This window comes from Xiphophorus hellerii, chromosome 13 (assembly GCF_003331165.1).
Source record: "Xiphophorus hellerii strain 12219 chromosome 13, Xiphophorus_hellerii-4.1, whole genome shotgun sequence".
Taxonomy (NCBI): Eukaryota; Metazoa; Chordata; class Actinopteri; order Cyprinodontiformes; family Poeciliidae; genus Xiphophorus; species Xiphophorus hellerii.
The window spans coordinates 8,064,391-8,086,940 of NC_045684.1; the positions used below are offsets into that span (position 1 = coordinate 8,064,391).

Sequence of the window (22,550 nt, forward strand, 5' to 3'; positions counted from 1 at the left end):
GGTTGAATGCAGTATTTATTTTCACTTTGGCTTTATGTTGTTTAATTTTTGTTCAAGTAGATTTTTTATTAATGGAGACTGAGAATCCATGTTATTTATGGTTTTGGTTGTTTTGTTTTGTTCATCAGTTCCAGTGTTTAGTGTTCTTTTGAAAATAAAGTGTATCTATCTTTGGCAGAAAATCGCATGCATTATTACGTCATTTCCATTAAATCAGTGTAAAATGGTCTTCAAACAATATTATCGTTTATCGCAATAATTTTTGAGACGATTAATCGTTCAGCAAAATTTGTTATCGTGACAGGCCTAGTAGCAACAATATAAAAAGCAACACTGACGTTACACAGAACCAGCCACAAGTGACACATCAAAAATCCATTTATCCTACCAGCAGCACATATATTGATGATCCTGCGGCGCCAGCGCTCATCCGACAGACATCCAACTGCACACAACACTCATAGCTTGGCTGCCACACTCGGTGCCTATCTGCACTAATAAGCCCGACAATGCTGTGAACCGGAAGTGAAGGTGGGGAAAAGCATAGACATAATATAATGAGTAGACCCCACATGGCTGCTCTGGCGTAGGAAATACGGCGGCCATCTTGGAGCGGTCGTCCCTCCTACTTGGCTAAACCAAAACAGCAGAAGATGCCTCAGCACTGCCAGATATTTGTGTTCAGATCGACAGACTAATGACGCGAGATCTCGGGGGATAACGTTTCACAAGTAAGATGGACATATTACAGTTTATATTTTGTGATTAGAATATTACTATACTGTATTTATGTCCACTGACAAAATAACAGCTAATATTAGCTATCAGCTTACTGTAATACCGGGGTTCAGCCCCGCTATGAAGGCTAACCGAGATTTTGTAAATCTTAAAAAGTTTTAAATATTCCCTAACATTGATTTAGATTATTCCACACAAGGTGGCAAAGACTCTTATTTATATGAAATTCTTTCACTCTGTCTAAAGTAAAATGGCTCCTGTTTTTGTTTTGAAGGTTTCATAAAGACCATGTGAGGAAGAAGTGGGGAATGTCTTTAAGGAGAGACGGATTCACTGCACTGATGAATCTCAGCTGCTGAATCTCTCTTAAGCTCCTCCTCAGCTGGAAAACATGAATAAAACCTATATAGATATTATGTATATATGCAAGTCCATATAAATATGTGTAGTTTAATGCATATTATTCAGCATTAATAATTATTTAAGCATCTTCATTTCTTTCTGATTGTATTATTTTGTGTTTGTATATTTATATGAATATGTATTGATATTACTAAATAACATATTTAAAAATTATGACTGGTTGTGTGCTTTGTAAAATAATCATAATACAGAAATATCAACACATTCTATTCTGACTCTATTCTGTTTTCCCCACTAAGAATAGTTAAATATGCTCAACCTTATATCAGTCATTCAAAAATACTTTAAAAATTATTTCCTTGTAAATGTTGCTAACCTTTTAATAAGGTTTACAGAAAAATTGGTGAATATCTGATTAGTATTTAGCGAGTTATGATTGATAAATGCGCTGATACGTCATTGAGTCTGTTAAACATAAAGCTGAGTGGAACGGTCGACCGCTCCAAGATGGCCGCCTTAAATCTCTTCAGTAACAATAGGCAAGAGCGGTCCATGAGGCGTTTATTTATAGTCTATGGGGAAAAAGGGCACAATGACTATAGGCAAAGGTGCATTCATGGGCCCAATATGGGTGGGAATTTACAGTTTCTTTATGTAAACACATTTTTCAACTAATACACCAAACAGTTACATAAATGAAAGATGTTCAATGTCCAAAAAACTTGAAAATTGCTTTTATAGTTTATTTTTTCCAGTTTGACAAGCAAATAACAAAGATCAAACTTTTCATTAGTGATGTGTCGAGTAATGAAGCGGGTAAGACAGAGAACTCACCTAAACCTGAGCACAGTTAAAGTTTTTATTTTTTAGTAATAAATTGTTATCCCTGGTGACATAGCGAGTAACAAGCCAATCACAACCCTCTTTTCTTTTTGTTTCTAGTTTTCTTTTGGATCCAGCCATTGTTTCATACAACCAGATTAATCAGAATTTATGTATCAGAATCACAAACATTTTAAACTTGTTTATTCATTGTAAAGCTTCATGTTGTTTTCACGTTGCCTATTTTACATATATTGTCCAGTTGATGTCACAGTAGAGCAAATGAAGCACCGCGGTGCATCGGCTCATGAGTCGAATGATTGGATGGAGTTCCTCAAGGCTTTTAAAAATGTGGACTAAAATGAAATTTGAATATAATTTATAGTATTTGTTTAAAATCCGTTCATTTGAGAATTCTCCAAATGTCAGCTGGATATGTCGATTCATCTATATCTCTGTCTACGCTCTTGAATTTTCAAATGGTTTTTTGTTCATTTCTGCCTTAAACGATTTACTTCAGTAAAGTTAACAATTACTCTTTTTCTCTGTTTTCTTCTCCAGATTCCCTGAAGTGTAACCTTTATAACCAGGAGAGGAGATCCACTCTGGACCAGGAGGAGTTAGAACCTGTGCAGGTGAAACAAGAACAGGAAGAGCCTGAAGATCATCAGATAAAAGTGGAAGAGAAAGAAGTTTACTGCAGTCAGGCTGAAGAACAGATTGGATTAAAACAGGAGACTGATACCTGCATGTTGGTTCCTGTTGATGAGCAAACAGACCACACTGAATCAGAACCAAACAGGAACCAAGTCATCTTCCAGGAAGCTACTGAAGCTGAGAACCAAAATCAGGAAAGAAGAAAACCTTTCTCATGTGACATCTGTAAAAAGTGTTTTGCTTTCAAATCTGCTTTTGATGCTCACATGATAACTCATACGGGTGAAAAGCCGTTTTCATGTGTGAACTGTGGAAAAAGTTTTAGTCAAAAACAGCATTTAACTCAGCACATGATGATTCACACTGGTGAAAAGCCTTTTTCATGTGTGAACTGTGGAAAAGGTTTTAGTCAAAAACATCATTTAACTCAGCACATGATGATTCACACTGGTGAAAAGCCGTTTTCATGTGTGAACTGTGGAAAACGTTTTAGTAAAAAACTTAGTTTAACTCAGCACATGATGATTCACACTGGTGAAAAGCCGTTTTCATGTGTGAATTGTGGAAAAGGTTTTAGTCAAAAACGGAATTTAACTCTGCACATGATGATTCACACAGGTGAAAAGCCTTTTTCATGTGTGAACTGTGGAAAAGGTTTTAGTCAAAAACATCATTTAACTCAGCACATGATGATTCACACTGGTGAAAAGCCGTTTTCATGTGTGAACTGTGGAAAACGTTTTAGTAAAAAACTTAGTTTAACTCAGCACATGATGATTCACACTGGTGAAAAGCCGTTTTCATGTGTGAAATGTGGAAAAAGGTTTAGTCAAAAACTTAGTTTAACTCAGCACATGAGGATTCACACTGGTGAAAAGCCGTTTTCATGTGTGAACTGTGGAAAACGTTTTAGTCAAAAACTTAGTTTAACTCAGCACATGATGATTCACACAGGTGAAAAGCCGTTTTCATGTGTGAACTGTGGAAAACGTTTTAGTAAAAAACTTAGTTTAACTCAGCACATGATGATTCACACTGGTGAAAAGCCGTTTTCATGTGTGAAATGTGGAAAAAGGTTTAGTCAAAAACTTAGTTTAACTCAGCACATGAGGATTCACACTGGTGAAAAGCCGTTTTCATGTGTGAACTGTGGAAAAGGTTTTAGTCACAAACAGGTTTTAACTCAGCACATGATGATTCACACTGGTGAAAAGCCGTTTTCATGTGTGAAATGTGGAAAAGGTTTTAGTCAAAAACAGCATTTAACTCGGCACATGATGATTCATACTGGTGAAAAGCCGTTTTCATGTGTGAACTGTGGAAAAGGTTTTAGTCGCAAACAGCATTTAACTCAGCACATGATGATTCACACAGGTGAAAAGCCGTTTTCATGTGTGAACTGTGGAAAAGGTTTTAGTCACAAACAGGTTTTAACTCAGCACATGATGATTCACACTGGTGAAAAGCCGTTTTCATGTGTGAAATGTGGAAAAGGTTTTAGTCAAAAACAGCATTTAACTCAGCACATGATGATTCACACTGGTGAAAAGCCGTTTTCATGTGTGAACTGTGGAAAAGGTTTTAGTCGCAAACAGCATTTAAGTCGGCACATGATGATTCACAATGGTGAAAAACCATTTTCATGTGTGAAATGTGGAGAAAGTTTTCGTCACAAGGTGAGTTTAATTCACCACTTGAGGCGTCACACAGGTGAAAAGCAGTAGAAGTATTTTCCATACATGTTCTATGTTGAGGTTCACTATAGAACTGATTTGGTTTAAAACTAGAATGAAAGACTGGAGGGGTTTCATGTCTATAAAGCTGAAAATTGTTGTATTTGTTAAATGTGATCATTTGGATACTTGGAGATGTGCAACCATGACACATTTCCCTTCAGAGATGCTTTCTTGTTCTTTCTGGTATATTCTGTATCAAAAAAAATAATGATAAACTGTATGTTATTGTATTAACATACAGTTTATGTCAAACTGTATGTTGTGTGTGTACAACATGAAGAGCAGAGGGCTCAGCACACAGCCCTGAGGAGTGCCAGTACTGATGCTGATAGATGAAGAGGCTTGGGGGCCCACTGACTATTTCATGCATTAACAGAGTTTGACCGGACATGGACTCCCTTCCAGAACATTCTCACAAGATTGGACTTGAGGGATTGATTTGTATTATTCTGTACCATAGAGAGAGTTGGTGGGGTTTATTTTTGTAGTTTTTTAAATTAACAATAGAATGTACAGAATTGAGTATTTTCAAAACATCTGCAAAAAAAGTATTTGTGATAGTTTTGTCTTTAAATTAAAATGAGTTTTCTTTCAAATTATTGTGACCAGTTTTACTCTACCTAATTAAAATCTTTTCAAATGAAAGAAAACTCATTTGTACTTTAAAGAAAATTCAAGATTCACCACAAACTAATTTTCATGCATTGATTGCACAAAGTACATGTAATTATTTTTAATATTTTGCTTTTTTTCTCTAGTTTTAGCTGTAATATTTTGCTCTTTTTTGCTGCATGCATTTATGTTAAAACATATATGTATTTTAGAAAGAAGTTACAGTGTAACATTTCATTGAAGATTAAAAGTTTTGAGTTTTCCTTTAGTGTATGTTGTGCCTCATACTTGAACCCAGTAGATGGTGGTACTACAGCTAAACTGGTTGTAGCCACTGTGGTTCCTGTAACTGATGGGTTGCTGGTTCAAACTCCCCACATCCATCTAAGTTGTTCTTGATTGTTGACAGATTGACAAATCCACCTTCTTCTGTTAACTGTAAATGTTTCTCCTCTGAGGCCTGTGACAAATTGACCACCTTTTTCATTAATAAAACGGTGAAAATAAGGGAGACAGTGAACTCCTCTGTGTCTGTTGTTAGGAAACAATTAACTATATTTTCCACCAAACAGGACTTACCTAGGATCCCAGCAAAAAGCCCAGTGTTAATTTAACTCCCACAGAGTGGATTTTAACACTTTTTCAGTGTTTATATAGTCCACACTCTTCAGAGTTAAATTAACACTTTCAATATAGTTAAAATTTTAACACTTTATCAGAGTTACTTATTTAACTCACAAAACAGGGTTCATCCATATAATGGATAACACTGATCCAAGAACAAAATATACCACTTTTAGTGTTGATTTAACACTTTCAAGTTTTATTTACTCCAAAAAAAAGTTACTTTATGATTATGATTAATTATAATAATTATTAAGAAAAAATTTTGACACAAGTACATCAATTTTGAACACTTTATTTTTGCAGCTGTGTTTCCAACATTTTAAATTGTGGTACGATGAACAAGCATTCATTAGAAACGCCATAAGAGTTTTGAATATCAAAAGGCTTATGAAATTTAAGTTTTCTTTACTAAATTCTTCACTTTGAACAATCCTGAAAGCATGATGATGATCATCAAATGTTTCTGTGAATAGCTGTTTAGATAACAAAAGAAAGGTATTGTCAACTAAAAGTACATCACTTATCTGACAAAACACTGGCATCTCATCTTGAATTGTGCTGCAAACAGCAAGTCCTGGTCTGTATTCAACACCCTCAACTCTAACCCAGCTGGTTGAGAAAACATCTCCTGATGAAATCATTTGAAGCATTTCTTTGTTGACCACATCTTCATCTTTAAGTGAAAATGGTTTGAGAGGCCCATGCTCATTTTCTTTAATACTTATTGTTTCCCAATGATAAGCTGTGGCCATCTGATGCTTTTTCGCAAGTGATTTGGTTATATTTTTAAAGTTTTTAAAATATTCTTTAAACATTTTGTGTTTAGCCTCAAACCTCATAGACCACATATGTAACAATGGACCTATTTTCCTAATGGAAGATGGATAGTGGATCATAAAATGATGCTTAGGTATCAAATTTCGATGTGAATATAAGAACTTAAAGAGTTTATGGTGTTCAACAATCAAATGCTTCAAATATATCGTCATACCCATAGGGAGAATAGGAGAAAAGACAATGTTCACAAAATGTGCTTTGAATAGCTCATCAAATGCTCCAAGAGAACCGTTTGTCTGGCATGGGATGAGGCACTTATCCATGACGATGTAGAAGCTGTCAATCTTGCTTCTCTGACGCCCAACAGCAAGGAGGTATGGCTGCAGACCCTGTTGACCCCGGAGATGCTCGTCTAAACTGCATCATGACTAAAATTAAAAAGATATACACCAAACATAAGAAACAAAACATACAGCTTTACGATACACGTTACATCGAAAATAAATGTAAGTATGCCCAGACATCTTCAAAGCTGTCATTCAAACATCTGTATTTATGCATGTCTATAAAAGGAAATAGACAGATAATTTTGCATATTTTAAATTTCAATTACCTGATGAAAGACAACAAGTCTCTCAACTGCATCACTTGCACTGATTTTTGGAGACTTCTGTCCTCCTGGTTGCGGTGGAAGGAGATGTAAGAGAAGTAACAGCGAGGCCATTTCTTGGTCATAGCCTGAGGACAAATTTATAAAAGGTTTCAGATATAATATCAGAACTTTATGAGTACTCTGAACAGTCAACTATCTTCAGATATATCTAGGTACTTACTAGATGTGTTAGCAGACAAAAAATATTGTTACATTCTTAGCAGACACTGAGTTATTAGGATTCTCAGGTTTTTGCCTTCAGGTGGCAGACAAAATCGTTCAATGACTGAAAAAACGAGGCAAGATTTAGAGCCTAATTCTGTAATTAGCTGGATTTTTTTAAACTAACAGTTACTTGATATGGATCATGTGATTAGTATAAAACATATTAATGAAAATACAATGGATTACTCTTTTTACTTACCACAAATGTGTAAAATATGTGTTAAATAGACATAGATTGAAAAGAATAATGCCCATGCCCCACACAGGTGTTAAATAAATAACAAACCTTTCTCATGAAACTGATTAAAGTCATCCATGTGTTCCCTTGACTTTATACCCACAAGTTTATTCCGAAAGGTCTTTTATGTTTTTGCTCCTGATCTTTTACAAAAAATTAATAAGTCACTCTCCTCTGGAGTCTTCCCTCAGGCTTTTAAGACAAGTGGTTATGGGATTTTTTACGGGATAGAAATATTCAAGTAAAAATAGGATGTCAGTTTTCGAAATTATGTAAAATAGAAAATGGAACACCTCTAGGAAGTGTGGTAAGTCCAACATTATTTTCAGTTATGATCAACGACATTTTTAAAGAATTATCCATCGGTTTTGGTAAGTCACTTTTTGCTGATGATGGAGCATTATGGAAAAGGGGAAGAAATGTGGACCATCTTATTGTTAAAATACAGGAAGGTATAGATAAAGTGGGTAAGTGGGGAGTAAAGTGGGGCTTTAAATTTTGAAAAGACAAAAGTAATGTTTTTCACAAATAAAAAAATAGGGGTTGAAAAAAAGTTGTGTTTATATGGGAAAGAGTTAGAAAGGGTTGATTGGTTTCGTTTTTTGGGAGTAGTTTTTGATAAGAAACTAACTTGGGGAAATCACATAGAACATATTATGGAGAAGAATAAAAAGGTTCTAAACATTATGAGGTGTTTAGCTGGGTTGACATGGGGTGCGAATTTCGATTCCCTTAAAAATATATGTGTGTCTCTAATTAGATCAAGAATAGATTATGGGAGTGTGGTGTATGGATCAGCAGCTAAAACTAGGTTAAAAAAGTTAGATGTTATTCAAGCCAGAGCACTGAGAATATGTTTAGGGGCAGTTAAATCAACACCAATATGTGCATTACAAGTAGAGTCAGGAGAAATGCCATTATGCATTAGAAGACAGCAGCTAATGGTCAATTATTGGATAAGTTTAAAGGGACATAATGCAGATCACCCGGTTAAGAAATTATTAGGAGAGTGTTGGGAAAGAGGAAAGAAACAAATTGATAGCTTTGGGTGGGTTGGGGATGATAGAGCAAAAATGTTTAATGTATATTATAAGGAATTTAGTCCAACTGTATTATGGCCTTTGAGACCGACATGGACTTGGAAATATATTAATGTAGACAGAACACTAACAAATATTAGGAAAAGGAACACATTAGATACTTGCCAAGAATTTTATAATCAAATGCAGAATAAATATAATGAATATTTGCAAATTTATACGGATGGGTCGAAAGACCCTAAAAGTGAAGCAACCAGTATAGCCGTAGTGATTCCTGAATTAAAGATTAGTATTTCAAAAAGAACATCTGATTATTTGAGTGTATTCGCGGTAGAACTAGGTGCTATTTTAGTAGCTTTAGAATGGGTGGAGGAAACTGATAGGAATAAAATAATAGTTTGTAGTGACTCTCTATCTGCATTGACGAGTATCGGAAAGGGACGTACAAAAAATCATCAAAATATTTTATATGAGATTATGGCGGTTCATCATAGGATATGTGAACAAAATAAAAATGTTGTATTATTCTGGACTCCTGCTCATGTAGGTATTATGGGGAATGAAAGAGCGGACAGGCTGGCGAAGGAGACAATTAAAAAGATGATATTGATATGCAAATAAAGTTATCTAAATCTGAAGGCAAAAGTATAATTTGGAAAGAAAGCAAGAAGATATGGGAAGTTAGGTGGGTAAATGAAATAAATGGAAGACATTTATTTAGAATACAAAATACAGTCGATGTAGAAAGGATCAGAGGATTAAACAGGAGGGAAGAGATAATTATAAATAGAATAAGAACTGGGCATAGTTTCCTAAACGGAACTCTTTTTAAGATGGGGAAACACCTTACTGGTTTATGTAGATGGTGTGATGAAGTAGAAACAGTGGAACATGTTTTGATTAAATGTAGGAAATACGCAAGTCAAAGAACATTATTAAAAACAGAACTAGGTGTTAGTAGGGAATTGGAATTTGACAAGGTGATCGATCAGCTGAATAGTATTGAGGGGAAAAAGAAGATTTTTCGTTTTTTTAAAAACACTGGGATTTTTAAGAGAATTTGAGGTGTAGATGGTAGGAGGCAATAGAGGGCAGTAGTGCAACATAATTGGATGCAAGCTGCCGTTAAAATCTAAAGAAGAAGAAGAAGAAGACAAAGGAAAAGTTATAGAATAAGGTTGCAGTTGAGGAAGGCAACTCTGACGGAGCGTGGTTCGGTCACGAGAAGCTAAGAAGTGGAAGAGCGGTTTAGAGGCATAATCTGGACTGTGAGTGAACTAAGATGGCTAGTAGTAGTGGAGGGTGCTCAGAGGATGAAGGAATGGAAACAAGTTGGTCGGTGGTAGAAAATAAGAAAGGTGGAGGAGGAAAAGATAAGGGAAAGAAAGGGATAAATACAGGAAAAAGATCTCTCGAAGATGAGGAGGAAAACGTCGAGACGCGAAAGAAAGTAATGATGGAGGAGTTCAAGGTAATTTTGAAGTTCAGAGCTGGACAGGATTTGACAGGAGTGAGTCCAATCACTCTATCTATTGGTTTAAAGAAAGTAATTGGAGATGTGGAATTAGCTAAAGTGTTAAGAGATGGAAGCCTGTTGATTATCTGTAAAAATGCTGAACAAAAGAATAAAGCGTTAAAATTACAGTCGATTTGTAAAAGAGAAATAACGGAGAGGAAAATAATGGGAGAAGAGAGAGGAATAAAAGGGGTAATATCAGGGATTCCATTAGGAGAAAACTTGGATGAGTTAAAGAAAATCATAAAAGGAGGAGAAGTGACAAATATCAGACGACTGCAAGCTTTTAGAAATGGAGAAAGAGTGGATAGCACTTCTGTGCTATTAGAGTTTAAAGGAAAAGAAAAACCAGACAAAATAATGATTGGTTATTTGAGTTTCAGTGTTAGGAATTATATTCCTCCACCGATGAGATGCTACAAATGTCAGAGATATGGACATACAGCAAAAATATGTAATGGGAAGCAAAGATGTGGTAGGTGTGGAGGAGAACATTCTTATGGGGAATGTGGAGAGAAGCCGATAAGATGTTGCAACTGTGGAGGAGATCATACTGCAGCATATGCAGGGTGTATGGTGAGAAAAGAAGCAGCAGAAATTCAAAAACTAAAAACAGAGAAGAGAATGTCATATGCAGAAGCAGTAAAGGAGGTGAAAAGTGCAGGGGTAAGTCAAAGAGCTAAATTAGAAAGGAAGACGATAGGTAAAGATCAAAATACTGTCACGCTAGAAAAACTGATCCCGTTCTTAGCCTACATTATAAATTGTTCAGAACAAGCGAAGACTAAAACTGAAAAAATTAAAATCATAGTGAAAGCAGCAGTAAGATTTTTTAATGTTACAGACTTATCATGGGAAAGAATTCAGGATGAACTCAGACAAGGAGAGGGATCAGGTGAAAATGAAGCAAATCAAATAGTCATATAATTTTAATATTACAATGGAACGCTAGAAGTCTAATTGCTAATGGTCAAGAGTTTAAAGGTTTTATTAATAGATTAAAGGAGAAACCAGATGTAATTTGCATTCAAGAAACTTGGTTAAAACAAACATTACAGTTTAGTATTAGTGGGTATTCAACTATAAGAAGAGACAGAGGAAAGGGAAATGGAGGAGGATGTGCTATATGTATAAAAGAAAAGATAAAATTTATTAAGATACAATTGGACACGGAATTAGAGCTTAATGGAGTTAAAGTGTGGACAAAAAATGGAAGTATAGAGATTATAAACTATTATAATCCTTGTAAAAAAATAGATAAAGCAAAGTTAGAAAGTATAATTAAACATAGGGGAGAGAAGCTAATATGGTGTGGGGATTTTAATGCACACAGCACTTTATGGGGTGAGAAAGATGATTATAACGGGGGTATTTTAGAAGGAATAATTGAGGAAAAAGAATTGGTAGTATTAAATAATGGGGAAGGAACTCGGTTGGATGTGGTTAGTGGTAAGGAATCTGCTATTGATCTCACTCTAGTATCACAAGGTATGGCAGATAGTTGTAAATGGAAAATAAATAAAAATAGTACAATAGGCAGTGATCATTATCCAATATTTATTGAAGTTGAGTTAGATATGGAAAAAGAACAGGTAAATACTCAAGGAAGATGGAGGTTTAAAGACGCTGATTGGAGGAAATATGAAGATATGAGTGAGAATAGATTGATAAATATAGATATAAATAAATCAATAAACGAATTAAATTTAGAAGTTAGTAAGAGTATTATTGAAGTAGCAAAAGAAGCAATCCCAAAAGGTAAAGGGATTAAAAAGAAAAGAATAGTCCCCTGGTGGAATATAGAATGTACAATGGTAATTAAAGCAAGGAATAAGGCTTTTAAAACACTTAAAAAAGATGTTAGTTTCCAAAACCTAATTAGTTATAAGAGGAAACAAGCAGAAGTCAGGAGGAAGATTAGAAATGCGAAAAAGTTTTATTGGAGTAAGTATTGTGAATCATTAGGAAAAACTACAGCATTAGATAGAGTATGGAATACAATTAAGAAAATGTCAGGAAAGTCAAAGGAATATAATTTCTCAATACTGAACAATAATGGAAATATGATTATAGAAGATAAAGATAAGGTAGAATTATTAGTTAAAGTTCTAGCTAAAGTGCATAGTAATGAAAATCTTAGTAAAGAAGAGAAAGAAGGAAGAGAATTAACGATGAGAAAATATAATGAAAGAATAAATGAGGAAATGGTTGATAATGATACTATAAACATGAAGTTTTCAATGACAGAGTTAAAAAAAGTATTAAAGAATACAAAAAATTCAACCCCAGGGGAGGATCAAATAAATTATGTTATGCTTAAAAACTTAAATGAAAGGAGTAAATTAGTTTTACTAAAACTATATAATAAAATATGGGAAGAAGGAACTTTGCCAGATAAGTGGAAAGAATCAATTATTATTCCTATATGTAAACCAGGTAAGGATCCTCAGTTAACTGAAAGTTACAGGCCAATAGCGTTAACATCTTGTGTCGGGAAAGTAATGGAGAAAATGGTGAATAATAGATTAATTTACTTCTTAGAATCGAGAGAAAAAATAAAATATCAATATGGCTTCAGGAAAGGAAGAAGTACGACAGATCCTATGGTACAGCTTGAACATGAAATCAGAAAAGCACAGGTGAATAAAGAGGTTTTAATGGCAGTGTTCTTGGATATTGAGAAGGCATATGACATGTTATGGAAGGAAGGATTACTGATTAAAATTAGACAAATAGGGCTAAGCGGAAAAATTTATAATTGGATTAAAGACTTTTTAACTGATAGAAATATAAGAGTGAAAATAGGAAATGAAGTAAGTTCAAAATGTTTAACTGAAAATGGCACTCCTCAAGGTAGTATTATAAGTCCAATGTTATTTATAATAATGATTAATGATATTTTTAGTAAAATCGAAGGTAAGTTTGGAATTACTTTATTTGCGGATGATGGTCTTATTTGGAAACGGGGAAGAAATATAAAATTTATAAATGATAAAATGCAAGAAGCGTTAGGTAAGGTAGAAGATTGGGCGCTAGAATGGGGATTTCGAATTTCAAGTTCAAAATCTAAATTTGTTAACTTCACTAATAGGAATGTAGGCACTAAGATAAAATTAAAAATGTATGATAAAGAAGTAGAAAGGGTAGATAAATTCAAATATTTAGGTTTATGGTTTGATAAAAAGCTTACATGGAAAATACATATTAGTAAAATAATAGAGAGAAGTAAAAAAATATTAAATATCATGAGATGTTTAAGAGGTAAAGAATGGGGAGCAGGTAGGAAAACTTTGAAGATATTATATATTGGACTTATTAGATCGATAATAGATTATGGATGTGTGGTATATAATTCTGCCTCCAGTACCTTATTAAAAGAAATAGATAAAATACAATATCAAGCGTTAAGAATTTGCTGTGGGGCAATGAAGACAACACCAGTGTCAGCACTACAGGTAGAAATGGGGGAAATGCCATTGGAGTTAAGAAGGAAACAATTAGGAGTAGGGTTCTGGGCAAACGTAAAAGGGCATAAAAAAAGTTATCCTATAAATAATATATTACAACCATGTCAAGAAAATGTTAAGAATGTAAATGTAAATAGTTTTGGATGGATAATAACTAAAGAAATAAAGGAAATAGGATTAGATCAATGTTTAATTAGCCCGGTGGTGGATTTTTCATGTAATCCGCCATGGATACAAAAAGAAATGAAAGTTGATTTAACATTGTTGGAAGAAGGAAGACAGACAGTAGAAGGAGAGGTGGAAAGATACATAAGAAGGGAATATGGAGAATACTTACAAATATATACAGATGCATCAAAAATGGTAAATGATAGAGTAGGGATAGCATTTATAATTCCAGATTTAAACATCATGGAAAATAAAAGATTAACGGATAGTTTGAATGTATGCACAGGAGAGTTACTGGCTATTTCAATGGCGTTAAAATGGAGTGAAGAATTAAGTGAAAAGAAAGTGTTAATTTGTTCTGATTCAAGTAGTGCATTAATAAGTATTATGGAACAAGAGTCGGAAGCAAGACAAGACATATTGATAGATATAAATAAATCAATACATAAAATGGGGATACATAGATCTACTGTTAAATTTATTTGGATTCCGGCGCATATTGGAATAATTGGAAATGAATTAGCAGATACATTTGCAAAGAGTGCGAGTAAGAGAAGTGAAATTGAATTGAAAGTTAAGTATAGTAAAAGTGAGATAAAGAGTATAAGTAAAATATATTACAAGAAGAAGTGGCAGGAACAATGGGAGGGTGAAAAGAAAGCAAGGTTTTATTATAGTATTCAAAAAAAAGTGGGGGAGTGTAGAAAGGAAAATAGGAATAAACAAGAGGAAGATATTATATCTAGGTTAAGATTTGGACATGTAGGGCTAAATAGTACTTTGAAAATAATAAATAAACATAGTACGGGGTTATGTAATTTTTGTGGAAAGTTGGAAACAGTTGTACATATTTTTATGGAATGTAATAAATATAATCTAGAAATAGAGGAATTAGTAGAAGAGTTAAATAGGAATAAAGTTAAATTAAATATTAGAGATCTGCTACAAAAATCTTCTGGAGATGTGGTTTTTAATTCCGTATTTAGGTTTCTTAGAAAAACAGGTCTAATAGGGAGATTATAGGGTTTAGGCATCTGGTTCATACTCCAGTCCAGAAGGTGGCGGTAATGCACCTGAAAGTTGTTTGCCAACCGCCATAAAACAAAAAAGAAGAAGAAGAAGAAGAAGAAGAAGAAGACAAAGAAAATGGCGCATGGTCTGTTTGGTTGAATGTTCGACTGTTTCTCTAAACGAGTTTATCAACGAGCCGTTAACTGCTGCTGAAGAAACATTCACAGAGTTTAAAGAAATCATCGTCAAGTCGGAGGAAGAGATGGATGATCATCGCAGACTGCTGGATTTCTCCCGGAGGCCCCAGATAATCTTACACCGAATAGGTAGGAACCACCAGCGTTTGGATGCAGGTTAAGGTCTAAATGTCTGCACCTTTCTGTATGAGGATCATTTTAGTAAATGTTCTTTTCCCGTATAAATGTTTTGTTAACCGGTAAATGAATGCAGGAATCACAATTACGCTGTGAAAATGGCTTATTGATGTAGAAATAAAATGACCTTTTTATGGCTTTTCCTCCTTTAACTACACGAAGCTGAAGTTGGTTTGGGATTTGTGAAACTTTTTTCTGATTTGTGAAACTTTATGTAACAGACGGCTGCAGAAGATCTTTCCTTCCAACAACCATCTCCATCTACAATAACTCTTGGAAGAATTCATGAGTAACACCAACATTTAATTTCCCATTAGGATTAATAAAGTGGTTTTGAATTAGAATTGAATTGGAATTTTAAAAAACTGCATGGAACAAGTGTGAATAGTAATCTAAACTTTAGTGAAGTTTCACAAATCCCAAACATGAATTAAAATATTCTGCTATTAGAGAAGAATAATCTAGTCCAAGTTTGAAATACGTAGTTGTTGTAGTTTTGGCATTATAGCAGTTTTAATATGAGCTGGATGCAAAGATGGGTAAAAATGGCATTTTATTGAAGTTCCACAAATCGGATAAAAGTTTCACAAATCACAAAGATGGTTTTAAATATTCTGCTGTTAGTTGAAAATAATCTTGTCCAGGTTTCAAGAGTTTAGGTGTTATGGTAGTTTGGGAATTTGAGCAGTTATACTATAACAGAGATTAAAAAGTGGTGAAATCAACCTTTATTGAAGTTTCACAAATCAGAAACATGGTTATAAATATTCTGCTGTGAGAGCAGATTAACCCAGTCCAGGTCAGAAGAGTCTAGCTGTCGTAGTTTTTAAACTAGACTCTATTAAAGATGTGGAAGGTAGTGAAAAATTAAGTGGACTCGCCCTTTAGCCATTTCCTGAATCAGAAGCTGGAATCGGAAACCAACTTCAGCTTCGTCCAATGATCTCAGGTAATTACTAATTGGAACGTGCATATATAAGCTAGTAAAGCCTTGCAATGCAAACAGCATGAAACAATAATAGAGGTGTTATTATCTGTCAAACTAAACCTCATATAAAAGTCCAATCAACAAGCCACTGCTGCATTGAGGTGATGTTTCATACGTAGGTGTAACACATGAGAAAACCCGGATCGTGACAGACGACGTGGAGTTTCAAATAATATCAAGTGGCCTAGGCTCTCCCTATTAAAAGTACCCAGGCAAGTCTGGCTTAAAATTATGAAACAGAAGTAGTATACAAAATATATTTTATTTATACATACTTTTATAATATTAAAAATAGACTTTATTATTCTAATTTAAAACCCAATGAAGCACAGCAACCCGGAACAAACACTAGGAGCAGTCTGAGACTTAAAACAACTGCAAACCAAATTAGTAGCACACACCACACACTACAGGATGATCGGTTACGAAATCGCAAGCGACAATCTTAGAGAACGATCAACGTTCTAAAATTGTCGTATGGAGAGGGGGGGGGATTGTGTAGTGTGAACTATTGCATCGGGTAGTCGATGTGCCCATCTTCTCTATTTAAATCTAATTATTACTATAGGGCAACATGATATACAGACTTTATAATCTGCACTCTTTTGGTTGAATGCAGTATTTATTTCCACTTTGGCTTTATGTTGTTTAATTTTTGTTCAAGTAGATTTTTTATTAATGGAGACTGAGAATCCATGTTATTTATGGTTTTGGTTGTTTTGTTTTGTTCAGCAGTTCCAGTGTTTAGTGTTCTTTTGAAAATAAAGTGTATCTATCTTTGGCAGAAAATCGCATGGTCATCAAACAATATTATCGTTTATCGCAATAATTTTTGAGACGATTAATCGTTCAGCAAAATTTGTTATCGTGACAGGCCTAGTAGCAACAATATAAAAAGCAACACTGACGTTACATAGAACCAGCCACAAGTGACGCATCAAAAATCCATTTATCCTACCAGCAGCACATATATTGATGATCCTGCGGCGCCAGCGCTCATCCGACAGACATCCAACTGCACACAACAACACTCATAGCTTGGCTGCCACACTCGGTGCCTATCTGCACTAATAAGCCCGACAATGCTGTGAACCGGAAGTGAAGGTGGGGAAAAGCATAGACATAATATAATGAGTAGACCCCACATGGCTGCTCTGGCGTAGGAAATACGGCGGCCATCTTGGAGCGGTCGTCCCTCCTACTTGGCTAAACCAAAACAGCAGAAGACGCCTCAGCACTGCCAGATATTTGTGTTCAGATCGACAGACTAATGACGCGAGATCTCGGGGGATAACGTTTCACAAGTAAGATGGACATATTACAGTTTATATTTTGTGATTAGAATATTACTATACTGTATTTATGTCCACTGACAAAATAACAGCTAATATTAGCTATCAGCTTAGTGTAATACCGGGGTTCAGCCCCGCTATGAAGGCTAACCGAGATTTTGTAAATCTTAAAAAGTTTTAAATATTCCCTAACATTGATTTAGATTATTCCACACAAGGTGGCAAAGACTCTTATTTATATGAAATTCTTTCACTCTGTCTAAAGTAAAATAGCTCCTGTTTTTGTTTTGAAGGTTTCATAAAGACCATGTGAGGAAGAAGTGGGGAATGTCTTTAAGGAGAGACGGATTCACTGCACTGATGAATCTCAGCTGCTGAATCTCTCTTAAGCTCCTCCTCGGCTGGAAAACATGAATAAAACCTATATAGATATTATGTATATACGCATGTCCATATAAATATGTGTAGCTTAATGCATATTATTCAGCATTAATAATTATTTAAGCATCTTTATTTCTCTCTGATTGTATTATTTTGTGTTTGTATATTTATATGAATATGTATTGATATTACTAAATAACATATTTAAAAATTATGACTGGTTGTGTGCTTTGTAAAATAATCATAATACAGAAATATCAACACATTCTATTCTGACTCTATTCTGTTTTCCCCACTAAGAATAGTTAAATATGCTCAACCTTATATCAGTCATTCAAAAATACTTTAAAAATCATTTCCTTGTAAATGTTGCTAACCTTTTAATAAGGTTTACAGAAAAATTGGTAAATATCTGTTTAGTATTTAGCGAGTTATGATTGATAAATGCGCTGATACGTCATTGAGTCTGTTAAACATAAAGCTGAGTGGAACGGTCGACCGCTCCAAGATGGCCGCCTTAAATCTCTTCAGTAACAAATAGGCAAGAGCGGTCCATGAGGCCTTTATTTATAGTCTATGGGGAAAAGGGGCACAATGACTATGGGCAAAGGTGCATTCATGGGCCCAATATGGGTGGGAATTGACAGTTTCTTTATGTCTACGCCGTTTTCAACTAATATACCAAACAGTTACATAAATAAAAGAAGTTCAATGTCCAAACAACTTGAAAATTGCTTTTATAGTTTATTTTTTCCAGTTTGACAAGCAAATAACAAAGATCAAACTTTACATTAGTGATGTGTTGAGTAATGAAGCGGGTAAGACAGAGAACTCACCTAAACCTGAGCAGTTAAAGTTTTTATTTTTTAGTAATAAATCGTTGTCCCTGGTGACATAGCGAGTAACAAGCCAATCACAACCCTCTTTTCTATTTGTTTCTAGTTTTCTTTTGGATCCAGCTATTGTTTCATACAACCAGATTAATCAGAATTTATGTATCAGAATCACAAACATTTTAAACTTGTTTATTCATTGTAAAGATTCATGTTGTTTTCACGTTGCCTATTTTACATATATTGTCCAGTTGATGTCACAGTAGAGCAAATGAAGCACCGCGGTGCATCGGCTCATGAGTCGAATGATTGGATGGAGTTCCTCAGGGCTTTTAAAAATGTGGACTAAAATGAAATTTGAATGTAATTTATAGTATTTGTTTAAAATCCGTTCATTTGAGAATTCTCCAAATGCCAGCTGGATATGTCGATTCATCTATATCTCTGTCTACGCTCTTGAATTTTCAAATGGATTTTTGTTCATTTCTGCCTTCAACGATTTACTTCAGTAAAGTTAACAATTACTCTTTTGCTCTATTTTCTTCTCCAGATTCCCTGAAGTGTAACGTTTATAACCAGGAGAGGAGATCCACTCTGGACCAGGAGGAGTTAGAACCTGTGCAGGTCAAACAAGAACAGGAAGAGCCTGAAGATCATCAGATAAAAGAAGAGCAGGAGGATCTAAAACACCAGCAGATAAAAGTGGAAGAGAAAGAAGTTTACTGTAGTCAGGGTGAAGAACAGATTGAATTAAAACAGGAGACTGATACCTGCATGTTGGTTCCTGTTGATGAGCAAACAGACCACACTGAATCAGAACCAAACAGGAACCAAGACATCTTCCAGGAAGCTGCTGAAGCTGAGAACCAAAATCAGGAAAGAAGAAAACCTTTCTCATGTGTCATCTGTAAAAAGCGTTTGACTTTCAAATCTGTTTTTGATGCTCATATGAGAACTCATACGGGTGAAAAGCAGTTTACATGTGTGACCTGTGGAAAAGGTTTTTGTCAAAAACAGGTTTTAACTCAGCACATGATGATTCACACTGGTGAAAAGCCGTTTTCATGTGTGAACTGTGGAAAAAGTTTTAGTCGAAAACTTAGTTTAACTGAGCACATGATGATTCACACTGGTGAAAAGCCGTTTTCATGTGTGACCTGTGGAAAAGGTTTTTGTCATAAACAGCATTTAACTCAGCACATGATGATTCACAATGGTGAAAAACCATTTTCATGTGTGAACTGTGGAAAAAATTTTTGTCAAAAAGGTAATTTAACTCAGCACATGATGATTCACACAGGTGAAAAACCGTTTTCATGTGTGAACTGTGAAAAAAGTTTTAGTCGAAAACAGAGTTTAACTGAGCACATGATGATTCACACTGGTGAAAAGCCGTTTTCATGTGTGAAATGTGGAAAAAGTTTTAGTCAAAAACAGAGTTTAACTGAGCACATGATGATTCACACTGGTGAAAAGCCGTTTTCATGTGTGAACTGTGGAAAAAGTTTTAGTCGAAAACAGCATTTGACTCTGCACATGATGATTCACACTGGTGAAAAGCCATTTTCATGTGTGAAATGTGGAAAAGGTTTTTGTCAAAAACAGGATTTTACTCGGCACATGATGATTCACACTGGTGAAAAGCCATTTTCATGTGTGAAATGTGGAAAAGGTTTTAGTCAAAAACAGCACTTAACTGAGCACATGATGATTCACACTGGTGAAAAGCCGTTTTCATGTGTGAACTGTGGAAAAAGTTTTGGTCAAAAACTTAGTTTAACTGAGCACTTGATGATTCACACTGGTGAAAAGCCGTTTTCATGTGTGAACTGTGGAAAATGTTTTAGTCGAAAACAGCATTTGACTCGGCACATGATGATTCACACTGGTGAAAAGCCGTTTTCATGTGTGAACTGTGGAAAAAGTTTTTGTCAAAAACAGGACTTAACTCATCACATGAGTCGTCACACAGGTGAAAAGCAGTAGAAGTATTTTCCATACATGTTCTATGTTGAGGTTCACTATAGAACTGATTTGGTTTAAAACTAGAATGAAAGACTGGAGGGGTTTCATGTCTATAAAGCTGAAAATTGTTGTATTTGTTAAATGTGATCATTTGGATACTTGTAGATGTGCCACCATGACACATTTTCCTTCAGAGATGCTTTCTTGCTTTTTTTGGCATATTCTTTATCAAAAAACAATAATGATAAACTGTATGTTATTGTACTAACATACTGTTTATGTCAAACTGTATGTTGTGTGTGTACAACGTGAAGAGCAGAGGGCTCAGCACACAGCCCTGAGGAGTGCCAGTACTGATGCTGATAGATGAAGAGGCTTGGGGGCCCACTGACTATTTCATGCATTAACAGAGTTTGACCGGACATGGACTCCCTTCCAGAACATTCTCACATGATTGGACTTGAGGGATTGATTTGTATTATTCTGTACCATAGAGAGAGTTAGTGGGGTTTATTTTAAAAGTTTTTTAAATCAACAATAGAATGTACAGAATTGAGTGTTTTCAAAACATCTGCAAAAAAAGTATTTGTGATAGTTTTGTCTTTAAAGTAAAATGAGTTTTCTTTCAAATTATTGTAAAAAGTTTTACTCTACCTAATTAAAATCTTTTCAAATGAAAGAAAACGCATTTGTACTTTAAAGAAAATGCAAGATTCACCACAAACTAATTTTCATGCATTGATTGCACAAAGTACATGTGATTATTTTCAATTATTTTGCTTTTTTTCTCTAGTTTTAGCTGTAATATTTTGCTCTTTTTTGCTGCATGCATTTATGTTGAAACAATTTTTATGTGTATTTATATATGTATTTTAGAAAGAAGTTAAAGTGTAACATTTCATTGAAGATTAAAAGTTTTGAGTTTTCCTTTAGTGTATGTTGTGCCTCATACTTGAACCCAGTAGATGGTGGTACTACAGCTAAACTGGTTGTAGCCACTGTGGTTCCTGTAACTGATGGGTTGCCGGTTCAAACTCCCCACATCCATCTCAGTTGTTGAGTCCTTGAGCAAGGCACCAAACCTGCCTTGCCTGCTGTTAGTCAAAGGTCCGATGGCGCCGATTGTGTAGCAGCTTCTGTCAGTCTGCCCTGCTCAAAAAGACAACCATACACAAGTTATTTCAAAAAGATGCATTACAGAAACTACTGCCGATCGATTTATTCAGGCTGTTCCTTCAACTGCTATACACTCCTGTACTTCTCTGAGTGATTTAACAGACAAGTTTATTTTTAAAATTCAGAAGGTTATTGACACCATTGCTCCTGTTACTACAAAAGTAATCTCTGGGAAGCGTAAACCACCTTGGAGAAATTTTGAGTCAGTTAGAAAAGGGGGAAAAAAAAGAGTCCCGGAAAGCAGAACGTCGGTGGCGTAAAACTAAAGTACAAACCCATTTAGATATCTTCAAAGATAAACTGAGAAATGCAAGAGTTTTTTTTTTTTTTTTTCCAAATGTCATCTCTACCTCTGTCAACAACTCTCGTGCTCTGTTCTTGATTATTGACAGATTGACAAATCCACCTTCTTCTGTTAACTGTAAACTTTTCTCCACTGAGGCCTGTGACAAATTGACCACCTTTTTCATTAATAAAACAGTGAAAATAAGGGAGACAGTGAACTCCTCTGTGTCTGTTGTTAGGAAACAATTAACTATATTTTCCACCTAACAGGACTTACCTAGGATCACAGCAAAAAGCCCAGTGTTAATTTAACTCCCACAGAGTGGATTTTAACACTTTTTCAGTGTTTATATAGTCCACACTCTTCAGAGTTAAATTAACACTTTCAATATAGTTAAAATTTTAACACTTTATCAGAGTTACTTAAAACAGGGTTCATCCATATAATGGATAACACTGATCCAAGAACAAAATGTACCACTTTTAGTGTTGATTTAACACTTTCAAGTGTTATTTACTCCAAAAAAAGTTACTTTATGATTATGATTAATTATAATTATTAAGAAAAAATTTTGACACAAATACATCAATTTTGAACACTTTATTT

General features: G+C 34.7%; 2 protein-coding genes and 1 long non-coding RNA gene across 3 annotated transcripts; all 3 read left to right on the plus strand.

The window, feature by feature from the left end:
* Nucleotides 1-2,696: 2,696 nt before the first annotated feature.
* Nucleotides 2,697-4,381, plus strand: LOC116730896 (gastrula zinc finger protein XlCGF8.2DB-like). The gene is made up of 2 exons (XM_032580457.1): nt 2,697-3,094; nt 3,422-4,381. The coding sequence occupies exons 1-2, from the start codon at nt 2,847-2,849 to the stop codon at nt 4,302-4,304; spliced, it is 1,131 nt and encodes a 376-aa protein (XP_032436348.1). The 5' UTR covers nt 2,697-2,846; the 3' UTR covers nt 4,305-4,381.
* Nucleotides 4,382-14,879: 10,498 nt separating this feature from the next.
* On the plus strand, nt 14,880-17,707 carry LOC116731038 (uncharacterized). Its single transcript, XR_004341494.1, has 2 exons — nt 14,880-14,975; nt 17,597-17,707. It is a non-coding gene; the product is annotated as an uncharacterized LOC116731038 (long non-coding RNA).
* Nucleotides 17,708-19,738: 2,031 nt separating this feature from the next.
* On the plus strand, nt 19,739-21,466 carry LOC116731622 (gastrula zinc finger protein XlCGF8.2DB-like; the record flags this gene model as incomplete). Its single annotated transcript, XM_032581435.1, has 3 exons — nt 19,739-20,027; nt 20,106-20,460; nt 21,448-21,466. Coding segments are annotated over 3 exons (663 nt in total), but the record flags the coding sequence as incomplete, so codon positions are not given.
* Nucleotides 21,467-22,550: the final 1,084 nt, after the last annotated feature.

What these genes read in the sequence shown, in the direction of transcription:
- LOC116730896 (XM_032580457.1), top strand. Translation starts at nt 2,847, where the DNA reads ATGATAACTCATACGGGTGAAAAGCCGTTTTCATGTGTGAACTGTGGA. An exon ending in AAAAAACTTAGTTTAACTCA is followed by an intron (nt 3,095 to 3,421) that starts GCACATGATGAT and finishes TCAAAAACTTAG; the next exon opens with TTTAACTCAGCACATGAGGA.